The sequence below is a fragment of the Chanos chanos genome, chromosome 8 (assembly GCF_902362185.1).
Source record: "Chanos chanos chromosome 8, fChaCha1.1, whole genome shotgun sequence".
Taxonomy (NCBI): domain Eukaryota; kingdom Metazoa; phylum Chordata; class Actinopteri; order Gonorynchiformes; family Chanidae; genus Chanos; species Chanos chanos.
Genome location: NC_044502.1, coordinates 45446211 through 45458855, shown reverse-complemented (window position 1 = coordinate 45458855; position 12645 = coordinate 45446211). Strand labels below are relative to the sequence as shown.

The window sequence follows — 12645 nt, the reverse complement described above, 5'->3', positions numbered from 1 at the left end:
TTTTAAACCAGTCCTGCGATGAGACATTTACAATGTAAGTAATGACCTTTACTTTATTATACAAAATACTGATAGTTTAATATGACTGTGAGTTTTCCCTTTGATAAAGTGGCCAAGATAATCATAGGATGAGCTTCAGTATGAGAAAAATACATACAATTTCCTTTGAATCCTAGTCTCTGTCGGCATACTTTAGTCAGACTGAGCTAGCATGCTTTACAGCAATAAGAATTACACATGCAAACAATGAACTGGAGAGTTAGTGAGAATGAGAGAGAAAGAGAGAGAGAGAGAGAGAGAGAGAGAGAGAGAGAGAATTGTGTGAAAGTGAGTTTGAGATGGTAGAAAAAGATTAAAAACAGGCTAGTGGTATGTGAGTGGTGTTATGGTTAGTACAGGTTAGTACTTACTTTAGTACTACTGTCTGTATTTTCACAAACATTATCCTCATGGTCATCCATGTCCTCAGACGACTGGTCTTCCTGAAACAGGAACGTAACGCTAGCATGCAAAGTACCGACCAACACAGCTACAGAGGCACGTACAACCATGCAGTTAGAGGAAGAAACACACACAACACATTCATCATTCCTCTCACAGCAGCTTTATCAGAATCAACCCGCCAAAATCAGGAGAAATGCCCCATGCCTGAATGAAAAGTGTCGCTCTTAAGACAGACACTATCTTTACAGGGTTTTTTTTTTTTACCAGATGAGCAGAAGATTTAAAGTCTCGGGACTTATTTGTACAAAGAAGTGCCGAGAAGTTAAACTTTTAAACAGAGCAGGTGAGAATCTGTGAGAGTTAAAATCAGCTTCAGCAAGACAGAACGAAGCAGGACGCTTCTCATGGGACTATAAAAAAAAAGGGTTACAAACTAAACAGAAAAAAATAAATAAAAAGGAAAAATGCAGGTGATAAAGACTACAGGTTACGGTTTGAATGTTGTCTGAATAAAGCAAAAAAAAAAAAAAAAAGTCAGGAGACAAGCTCAGTGTGCGTCTAAAGGAGACTCTCCAGTTTCCTCTGGAGGTCTACAGTGATTATGGGCCCAGTGGGCTGTAGCTACCTCCAGTCTCACCTTCTCTTTCCTTCTGCTGAACTTAAACAGGCCCAGTAGACTGCTCTTCTCAGCACAGCCCACACTCTGAGAGCTGGAGCGCAGTGACTCTGCTACAGAACAAAAAACAAAAACAAAAAGTCAGGCAGCGCGCTACCACATTTCAAGAGGCTAAATAATCTCAGAACTAAATAAAGACTGATTGAATTGATCCTCATGATAAAACAACAGCCATGCCGTTTACGGTAGTCATTGTTGATATTGCATAGGAACGTGTTCATATCGAGGTAAACTGTGGTGTGAAGATACAGGCTGTTCCACTGACGACTTCTCTAATGTTGGATAAGGCAAATGTTTTTGACATGCTGAGTATTAAAACACTTGAAAACATACAGCACTTCACTTAGCACCTGTAGCGTACACATTATGACAATATTATAAACTCATGTACAGCTTTTTCAGCTACAGGTTTTGTGGGTCAACAACTAACCTTGATAAGCTGGATTTTCCATAGTGTAAGATACACAGGCCTGCACAATGCGCAGTGAGTTGCTTTGAAATGGCAAATTTGACACAAATTTACAAAATCTGTGTCCTTGGTAACAGGTGCTTAATGAAGTGCCATCAGGGGTCAAAACTCTGCAAACGAACAAGTTTCTTTTATGGAAACACGCAGAGTAGCAATGTCATGTTCTCGCCAGTAGGTGGCACTACAGCATCTGCCAGGCTCTAAAACAGTGTTTTCCCAATGCTGTTCATGGAAGTCTACAGTTCTGTACATTTTAAATCTCTTCCTGCTCTAACACACCTGATTCAGCTGAGTGAGAGAGAGAGAGAGAGCAAGAGAGAGGGAGAGGGAGAGAGAGAGAGAGAGAGAGAGGGAAAGAGAGAGAAAGAGAGCGAGAGAGAGAGAGATCAAAATGAAACAGAACTGTACAGCAGGGACACCAGGGAGAGAACACACACATGAGTTCGAGAAAGTGCTCACAAGCATACACTCTGGATTAAGGCTGTGTTGAACTACATAACAAGGCCACTAACAAATGACCTATTCTTCTGTCAACATTTATCACGTGAAACTTCACAAAGATACAGCTGTTCTGACCCATTCAGAAGAAAAGATTTAAACTAATGAAGATTTAATAAAAGTGTGTAACTTCTAGTCTATAGGGAGACAGGAACAAGGACCACTCTTTAGGAACATAAAATCGGACTTCTGACCGAGACACTGAAACATATGATATTGAAAGAGTCCTATGCTTTTACCCATGCAAGGAAAATAGCACAGGCATCCTCCATGGTTAGCTATGGAAATGCAGGACAGTGTTATTGTCATGGCGTGATGTCACACTCGGAGCAACCTACAGACGATGCAAGAGCTACAAGATCTTTATAGAACTAGAACCAAATACCTGAGTAATTTAGAGCAGGAGCCGAAGCCATTTTAGGCTGAAGAACTGGAAACAATCAAATGGGTGAGACATTTAGTACTGAAGCAACAGTCAACAGAAGGACCATCAGTGATGGTATTGCTGTCTGTGACTAAAATACACTGACATAATGGGACCGTGACCTGTAGGGTGGACTGTTTAAGGGGCTTATGTAATATTGTAATAGGTGAGCAATTAGCTAACGCATCCAGAGCAGAGTACACAGGGCAAAATGTTACCTTCATTCACTACACTGGTCACACAAGAGGGGCCTTTTACTGAGAACACGTTACAGCCTCTTACTGGGAAACTGAAGCCGCAAGTCAGCTGACCTGAATGATTGTGGGATTTATTCATAAATGTAAATCACTGAAAAACCTTCTTTTCTGCATTTTTATTTTTCTGTCTTTTCACATTTGCTGATTGAGCGCAATGCTATTGTTGTTACAGACAAGACATATTCCATGGGCTAGTTTCCTGGGCAAAGATTAAGACTATTTTTGCACTAAATTGGATTTGGAATGCTGAGTCTCCACTCAGAATGCAATTTGGTCTAAGAATAGTTCTTTCTAAACCCTATCTGAGAAACCAGTCCATTCCCTGTTTGAAAACGGACAGTTGTTTTAACTGTAACTGGTTGTCATGTGCGAGGACAAACTGCTCTGTCTTTACTGTATATAAACGTCAACAGAAGAGACATATCAAAATCTAATCATCACGTCTGTTCCAACGATCAAAGTCAAACATATGCCAATCTATCGGTGTGTCAGAGCAGAACTAAAATGAGTGTTATCCAGCAGGATGACTGTTACCCAGACTCTGGTCCAGTACGTAGAGCTCACGGATACCCAGTTCGGTCAGAGACTGGTTCAGGTCCAACTCCTTGTTGCTGACGCGGTCCTTGAATAACAAGACGTGGGCAGGGTCAAACTCGCACTTGCTGCAGATGACCGGCACCAGGGTGCGCAGGGGTACGAACGGGCTCACGCGAACCAACGCTTTCTGACTGCGGTGATAGTTAACCACCAGACGCACTGTTTTCTGCAAGACAAAGGGAGAAACAGAGCCAGAAAGGCCATCAGCCAAGCAACTGGGTTAACAGTGAGTCCTGTGTAGATTTCACCCCGTGCTTAAGAAAAACAAACAGTTCCTCGATGGTTTAGAGAACACAACACACAGAGAAAATGGAGGGAAAAAAAAGTAGTGCGTAAAGGAGGAATTGCTCTCACATTTACTGTAATAACATCCATGTGAAAATGTCGCTGTTCTAGCAAAGGCGCCACTCTAATCAGAGTTTTAGAACAAACGCTGATTACTTTAACAATGACAGTTTTCACTGTGAGAACAGTTATCAGTGTTCAGAGTGCAGAGTTAGAGCTTATGGGTTTTCTGTCATATATAAGCTCAGCGCTTATTTTCATGTGGATAGCAGACTGAAAGTTCAAGAATGTTGTTGACTGATATACATAATCACTTTCAACCAAACTAAAGATGACGATCGCATTGGCTTTGCTCTTGCTGTCTGTCACAAGACATCTTTAAGCCCAGCACCTGACTCTGACAGCACACGGTCAAAAGAATCCCAGCGAGTGTGTGTTCCACAAAAGAAAAGAAAACACACACACACATACACACACACGCACCCAATGAGTGTGTGTGTGTGTGTGTGTGTGTGAGAGAGAGAGAGAGAGAGAGTCTGTGTTGTAAGGTAAGAAGCAGTTCAGAACACACATTCACTCTGGTAACACTTCAAGTCCATTCCTCTTTAAAAAACATGACCAAACACTTCAGTTCCCAAGGACCCTGAACACTGCCACGTCTGTTTTCATGCCTCGTTACTTCACAAAGAAACTTCGACTCAGAAAGGACAAAAATGACAACGGAGACTGAAAATATATTTAAAAGCCAAAATAGAAATTAATCATTGCTTCGTCAACGTTTTCCCAGTTTTCATCATTCATATGAATATCTCCAAACACTTGATCATGTGTAACAACTACATGAAAAAAAAGGACCAAAAAAAAAAACGCGTAAAAAAACCCATAAATTTCAGTAATATCACTTTTCTGTAACACTCAACATCATAAAACTACGAGAGGTAGAAAAATGAGAGAGCTCAACCCTCCACATGGTCCAAATGCAAACCACCTGAGTGATGTAAATATGAAACCAACTTAAACAGATGAACGGTCTGTGTGAGAGTTTCAGCCGACAGCACGAAGTCGGTACCAGAGATCAGAGCACGCCAGAGGTCAGAGGTCAGAGGAGAGGTCAGAGAGGTCTGGCAAGAGCAGAGAGAGGAGCAGAAATAATGCATGGTAACTAAAGGTAAGGCCTTCATGAAATATTCACACACTAAGACCAAGAGCAGTGGAGGACACTCGAGAAAGTCTGAGCACTGCAGGCTGCGTCACACTGAGCACGCTCACTGTACCTTAGCACCGGCCCTTCTGGGAATCACACGCCATTCCCGGTGCTACGCTCCACAAGAGTCGAAGGTTAAACACACAGCCAATGGCATAGGGTCAAAAAAAAATCAGATACTGTGCATGCGTTATTAGAGTCTGCTGGTTGAACGTGATGCAATTTAAGACAACGAAAACAATCCTTCACAGTGGAGAAACAGCAGCATCTCCTATGGCTTACAATGCTAACAGGGAGACAGAGCAAACTTAAACTGACAGACAGCACAGACACAGAACGTACACATACACACAGATGACATTTGAACTGAAAGCCTCTTATCACTGTAATGTAGCAAGAAAGTATCTGTTTTTGAGAAACGCTTTAGCAGTAGACATCTATAAACTCAGACACTAGCTGCTAAACTGAGAATCTTTGGCTTTAATCACCTCTGGCTGCTACAGGAGGACAGAAACACTGCATAGGCTATTGATTGCACTGAGCTGAAAAGTCAAGCATTAGTTATTCAAGTTTCGTTTTTTAAGACGTGTCCTTCCATTTCTGTCATTCTACCTTAAGAGTACACTGTGCCAGAAACGTCTTACTAATCTTAATAGAAAGTTATGTATGAAAAATGTGCAAACATATTCAAATTATTTCTCTTAAACCTTGGCCGAAGAGAATTCAAAACGCTGAATTTTGAATAAGCGGTTTGTCGCTCACCTCAGGTGCTTTGGGTGCTGGTTTCCTGATCACTTTCTCCTCTGTGACTCTCTCTTTAATGATGGCACAGGAGACGTCCAGTGTTCCCAGTAAAGCGTTGGGCTTGAAGCTAATGTGCTGGGCCTCTGGTGACAGCAGTTCCAGCGTGTGGTGGGCCGGGTTCAGGTGGTACCGGCCGCACAGGTCCACCAGCAGGTCCATGAGCGCTTTGCTGGGGAGGATGGTGAAGGAGGGACACACAGAGAGAGCTAGGGTTACCTCTTTAGCACCAATAGGAGGTCCTGTAATTACATCATGTGACACAGAGTGGAAAACAACACAGGGCACTTGGCTTGCGGTCTTACGTAAGGGCGGCAAATTGGTACATGAATACTGAAGGTAACGGTTTCACTTCCATGGCCTGTGGGTAAGAATTCAGCTGATATCTATCTGAAGGACCAGAGTAACACTGAGAAAATGTTCAGAGATTGATCATATCTGTATAATAATAATAATAATAATAATAATAATAATAATAACACTACTACGTTAACAATAATATTGTTGTTGTTTTGTTGATTTTATTATTACTAAAAATACAGGAGAGGTATGTAATGTATGTACTTTTTCACATCTGGTTCTCTCCTTTTTATTCTCTGAGGTTTGTTAAGGGTACCAGTAGGGTCAAAGGTCAAGACCTGATGAAACCCAAACAGTCCTCTTTGTTTGCTGCTCTGGGATGTAATGAGACAACACAGGAATGCTATGTAAACAGCCAAGGGCCAGACAAAGGGCGTGAGGCAGAGCTCATTCCCATAAAAGGGCCTACACATATAGCCTACTCCTCTATTATCATCAACGATATACAGAATACCAAATCTGTTTATCACCCAACGCCTGTTCTCAGTTCTGACAGAAAATTCTGCAGAAATTTAGGCGTAATGATGTATTTACGAGGAACCACCGCCAAAGCAGCTGCGGATCTACAGCGTTTGAAATGCAAATGAAAACGTGCACGCCTATGTTTTAAAAACGTGGGAGCGCGATATCCTCAGGGTGTATATGATTTACTAAAAATAGTCACTCATTTGACAGGTATTCATATTAGCCTCGGTTAAGAGTGAACGCTGAGTCATCAACCTTCCATTGTTTGCACATGGTCTCCTGTTTATCAGATAGGAATGACTACCCAGCTATTGATTTGCACTGTTTTGAACTTAAAAAAAGGATTGTTGATCATTTCATGTTAAGGCAGTGTCAAAGAAAGAATCAATAACTGTCATTTATTCTATCATAACTTCCTATTAATGCAAGACTTTTAAATGCCACCAACTTGGGTACAGGATGGGGACCCAAATGAAGGTGAGCGTTTGAGAAGGTGGGGGTTTGGACGGTCAGGATTTAGACGGACGGGGGGAGAACAGGAGAAGCTGTCCCAGAAGACACTGATTAACAGAGACTCTATTCTCTCAGCAGAGTTTCTCATTAAAGTGGGAGAGAGCAAGCAGGACAATGCCAGACACACACAAACACACATACACGCACACACACACAAACTCACAGTCACAAAAATAAGCACAAACACACACACACACACACACAAACTCAAAGACACACAAACGAGTACAAACACACACACGCGCGCGCACACACACACACACACACACACACATACAAGCACATACACAAACTCACAGCCACACAAACAAGTACAAACATAAACATATACATACACACATGCAGGCACACGTGCGCTCACACACACAGGGTGAAAAAAAGAGAAACTCAGGTCACTCATAAAAGGGCAGAACAACAGCTAAAGCCAGCCAAAGCCTGTAATCATGTTTTCAGCAAAGTCACAAAAAACATGTGACTCAAATGTTAACGGTGTGACACCAGAGGACACACTCAGAGGACACACTCAGAGGACTCCGTGCCTTGGAAAGACTGAAGGATAAATTCAGATATCTGAGCAAAAATACTGTGAAAAATGGAACTGATTTTAAACCATAAGAATTTAAGAACTGAAATTTGTCTTTCCCAATATCAGCTAACAGAATCCCAAATGGCAATAATCTCTCTTTGACTCCTTAGACCTTGATTTGAAGTTCTCCAGTGAAATTCATAAAACTCTTACTTAACACAGCTTATCATCAGCTGATCTGATTGCACCGCTCAGCTGCCAGAATAACGTCACTAAAAGGACGAACAGACGACTTCGCTAGTATTCAGTTACATAATCCAGGTAATGTATGTAATCAGAGAATGAGAGAACGAAACACGAAAAACCAAATGGGCCCGGAGTAGAACCCTGAGGAACCCCTCTGCGATCTAATGTAGCGAGAGTGTGCCCACCTGCCGTCCACTGAGCACGTAGTCTGGTATCCATCAGGGAGGGTGATGTGGAGCTCAACCACAGACCTGAGGATGTTCTCTTTAGATTCTCCACTCGGCCCTCCGTCTCCGTCCGGAACGGCGTCGCGATAGATCCTGCGCGGAGCAGGTTGTGGAACAGGCGGAGGGGGCGGTGCACGGCTCTTCATTTTTTTTCTGGGGGTTTAAGAGAGGGGGAAAAACAAAGAATTGTAAAATTACATAGCTGTGCAACTTCGAAGCGCTGTCCTGTTTAAGGGGGCTGTCTCTACCTCTTAAGAGATAAAATACTCCTATGGGTGGAATTTCATTTGATAGATTTTACATGCACAAAAAACATTCGCTTAATCTTGAAATGCAACCCAAAATCAATCAGTGATAATTATCCAAGCACATATTTGTCTATGTCTGTATACAAGCTCATGAGACATTTAGTGTTATCTTAACATTGCTTCCTGTTGCTACCAGGCTGGCTAGAAAACCAGAGGAAATGTCTTCAGCAGCTCTGATTTTACTGTGAGTCATATGAACTCTGCTCTGGCTTATGTAAACGTCTACAAACAACAAAACATCTTTACGCATCTATGTGTTGTTTATGACAGAGCCTGCGCCTGAAGACAAAAAATAACGTAAAATCATTCAGTTCGACTGGCGGATGGTGGTGACACATAAACCATATCAAATGCTTACAACAATTACTCACAGAACGATCAGTACGTCAGTATTTAAAGTTAATATTTTCAATATTCAGTACGGGGCACACAGCTCTGATCCTTGTATCCAAATTCAGTCATGGTTTTTCTATTCACAGGTATTTAACCGAACTGTCCGTGCAGCTGACTGGCCTCTGGGCTATCACTCCTGCCTGCTCTGTACTGAAAGTCCTTGGTTGTTGAGGACCATGGCTGGTTATCTCTGCCCAGTGTAAATCCTCATACACAGCGAACAAAAAGCAATGTGCTGTATCGCTATTTCATATCAGAGGAATGCTTTTCTATTTGAACTACAAACAATGAGTCACACAATTCATCATAATTCATCATGTTCTTGGTCCCTTCAAAGGCAAAAAAAAAAAAAAGGACATTGTCCATTAATGGTCTACATTCCTGTGTATAGGTGAAGACTGGCAGTAAGACATAAAAGCATTAGCAATCTGAGTTGATGTTTGCTTTACAAGAGTCTCATGATTCGAGCTCCACATAGTCTGGTCATTTAACAATGATGAGACGCATTCCTTCATTCCATAGATACCTCCAGATACTAACAGGCTTTTCCACGCAAAGCTGGCCCATTATTACTCACTGAATGTGTTAATTGCGGTCTTATCAGGGTAATTACTTGGTTAATATTTGGTGGGAAAAGAAAGTGTTTCTGTCAACAAGTGACTCCGAGCTGGGTTAGCCAGTCCTCAGTGAGCTTCTCTGTCTGCAACAATGACTTGTTGTTCAGAATATTCGGACTGCATGTCTTGTAAATAAATCCTACTTTACTGATTGTATTAACAGAGCTAAATTAGCATGAGAGAACTGCCACACACCTCTGTGACCCTAGAAATGACTTAAGTGGAATGACCTCTAGGCTAACTTCATTCCAACTTCAGCATAATTATGAACAGAGTGCAGAATAATGTACTATTCCACACCCAAAAAAGAAATAGCTTTTCAGGTCTATAACTATGTTCGGCAGTCGGAACAACTCGTACTTGGTTCAATCCTCGAGGTTTAATCGGGAAATGGATTTTAACAAAACAAACCATAGAAGTTCTTGACTCTGGACAGGCAGGTAAGAAAACATCAAAACATTCCTTGTGAACTAAGGCTCATATTTGACAAAGCTTTTGTGTCTGTGAGTTTTGTATCTCAGCCCACCTGTCACCTCTGAAAAGCAAATGGTGATAAACGTCCTTCGTGTTGTCAACTTTCAATCAGATTCTGTTTTTCCTTTTCAAATCACAAATATTAGCTTCGCATTTCACTATGTCACTCACATCAGTCAGTCCTCAGGCGTCGATTCGCCCTTCAGTAAAGTCCGTGTTTAGAAGTCCAACAAATGAGTTGGGCCAAGGGAACATCTACGTCGAAGAACCATTTAAGACTCCTTGCGCTGGGCTGTTCCAAGGAGGAATGCACATGAACGTGCCAAGACGCTCAGTCTTCGGCCTCTCCCGGTTAATCATTCATCGCTCTGTGTATCTGCTATCGCACAGCAATAGTGTCATTCACCCTTTATGCAACCGATGGTTCAGCCCTTGCAATATCTCCGCACAACACCCAATCAAACAGCACCAAACAGAGGCTAGAAATGCACCAAACTGGGGTCCTCTGAAGGCCACGTACAGTCAGAGGTAGTATCATACATGCTGGTGTGTGAATGCTACGACAAGGGTCAGACGCCGACCTAGTCTGATTGGACGTGTGGTGTTTTGATACACGTAGAGAAATACACCTCCGGTGTTGACAGGAGGGCTTTAAAAGTGTGGCCTTGTTCGCAGCTCTAAGCCCAGTTGGATAAGCTAACCTCACACAACAAAGAGAGCTTTCGTGGAGAGCCAGTTTCTCTCTGTGAGAGCAGGAAATTCTCATTTTCCCAGCTGGCAGTACCAAATGCAACAGTCTCCAGTGCCACTAGGTTACTAATGGATTTGTTCACCCTTTCAGGGATCGCTCTCTCTTTTCCACTCCACTGGGCACAGGTTAAGTAAGATGCTAACAAGCATTATGTTTCAGACATAAAAGGCAGTTTAGCTCAGACTGGGCTACCGGTTTGTGTCCATCAGTCACAGTTAAGAAATCAATGGCTAAAGCATATATTACAAAATCCACCGCACATTAGCATTCCTGCTAACAGCCTCTGGAACGTTCCAGAACGTTCAGCGCATCCAACACGGCAGCTAAGCTCACACCATTCAGGCACGCTCTTGCGGCGAAGCTCAAGTATTTCGTAACAGGACGGTAAACATTAGCATCAACGCTAATTCCCCCCCAACACACCTGCATCCCTTTTCGCTTGCAGTACCGCATTAATTCGTTTAGTTCGCACTTTTCGTCCTCTCCGGATCGACTTGCAGATACCGCATGCCTCCGGAGTGACTTTGGGTTTAAAACCTTTGCTCAGGGCCTCATCAGCGGTGAACCGTCAAGCTTGGGGTACAAACTCACAACCCTCCGAGTCACCAGGTAACTTCCTTCCCCCCTGTCCAACAATGGTAGCTGACGCCACTGGTGTTTATCCTGAGGGATTACCGCTACAGTGTATCAGACACACACTCACAGTATGAGTCTCGCTGGGCTAAGCTGCGATTGAGACCCTGTCTGATGAGTAGGAGGTGTGAAGAGAGGTAGCGCTGAAGTAACCTGGCTGTTTCCAGTCATTGCACAGTGTGTGTGTGTGTGTGTGCGTGTGTGGTTAGCCTGATTAAAAGATTAGTCTTTGTATGGGTGCCGCCACATTCCGTGACCCAAATAAATTCACTGCTCACTCTCTTTCACTTGGTTTGTTTGGATCCACTCTGAGAAGGCGTCAGTCAAACCCTCTGTACTGGGAGACGTGGTCTGGTGAACCACTGAATCTCTTTGTATAAGAAAACATTCCATTCCATTCCATCTACAATGGGCACTCGTTAAGGAGAATCTCTCAGTGACAAAAAAACAAAACAAACAAACAAACAAATGAAAAAAAAACCCTTGCATTGGCTGAGACCTGTTTTCTAGCTAGAGTTCCAAGACTGCATGAGACAAAGGTGTTTTCAGTCGAACAAAAAGCCTAGCAACAAAACAGGGCCTGAAGAAATGAAACTCAACAAAGCCAGTGCTTTGAATACAAGTTTCCCAGTAACAGATGCGACACGACCGATATAGCTCTATTTAAATCCAGCCAAATGTAATGCAAATGACTGAACATCTCCAGTGACATGTTCTCAGCTTTTCTGTAAAAATTTAAATGAAGAGGTTATGATACAGGATGTCCAAGAACCAAGAGGTTTAACATGTGGGAAACACAAGCATTCTACTGGGGAAAAGACAGACAGACCCATTCAATTGTCTAGATTACTTAACACAATGGGAAGATTACTTAACACAATAGGAGTGCAGAGAAAATGAAAGCACCAACGTTTAGTGACAGCAGGCGTTGTATGATTCTGTGTCACACGCACATGCACACACACACACACACACACACACACACTCTCTAAACATGACCCATTTCCAGCCCACTAATTAATATGCCAAAACAAAATCTGTACATAACCAATAAACAATTACAAAGACAAGCACACTACTACAATAAAACACACCCCATACACATGAACTCATGAACACATGAAAAGCTCAGTTAGAGAAATGTAGTATCATTAGCAAAATTAATATGAATAACGACAACAACAAAAACAATATTACCTAATTCCTTTAATGTCTTGAAAGTCACCGTAAATTAAACCAAATCCAGTGAGTAACTTAATCCAGTCTGTCCAAAATATAATGAGGAACACAAGATTTTTGCTGCACAACAGAAATGAACCTGCTAATAATGACCCAGAGGGGACACAGTGTTTTACAAGTTTAATTTGGATATTCACTATGATTTTTCTGTTTTGTAAGAACCCAGGGTCTTGTTCTGTGGTCGTTATGGTAACCGTACTTTTCTAGAAGCACACACCAAGGTGGCAGGGCTTACAAA

General features: G+C 42.3%; 1 protein-coding gene across 4 annotated transcripts in view; it reads right to left on the bottom strand.

The window, feature by feature from the left end:
- cobl (cordon-bleu WH2 repeat protein) overlaps positions 1 to 12645 on the bottom strand; it is a 57444-nt gene that overhangs the window by 33177 nt on the left and 11622 nt on the right. The window contains exons 2-7 of one of the 4 annotated variants that reach the window (XM_030782253.1): positions 7951 to 8145; positions 5617 to 5827; positions 3303 to 3531; positions 2473 to 2517; positions 1082 to 1170; positions 411 to 482 (exon numbers count right to left, since the gene is read on the bottom strand). In XM_030782253.1, coding sequence (XP_030638113.1) covers positions 411 to 482; positions 1082 to 1170; positions 2473 to 2517; positions 3303 to 3531; positions 5617 to 5827; positions 7951 to 8145 — 841 coding nt within the window. Of the gene's footprint in view, positions 1 to 410; positions 483 to 1069; positions 1174 to 2472; positions 2518 to 3302; positions 3532 to 5616; positions 5828 to 7950; positions 8146 to 9955; positions 10144 to 12645 lie in introns of those variants that run through there. The other 3 variants (XM_030782254.1, XM_030782252.1, XM_030782255.1) reach the window with 3 other exon arrangements.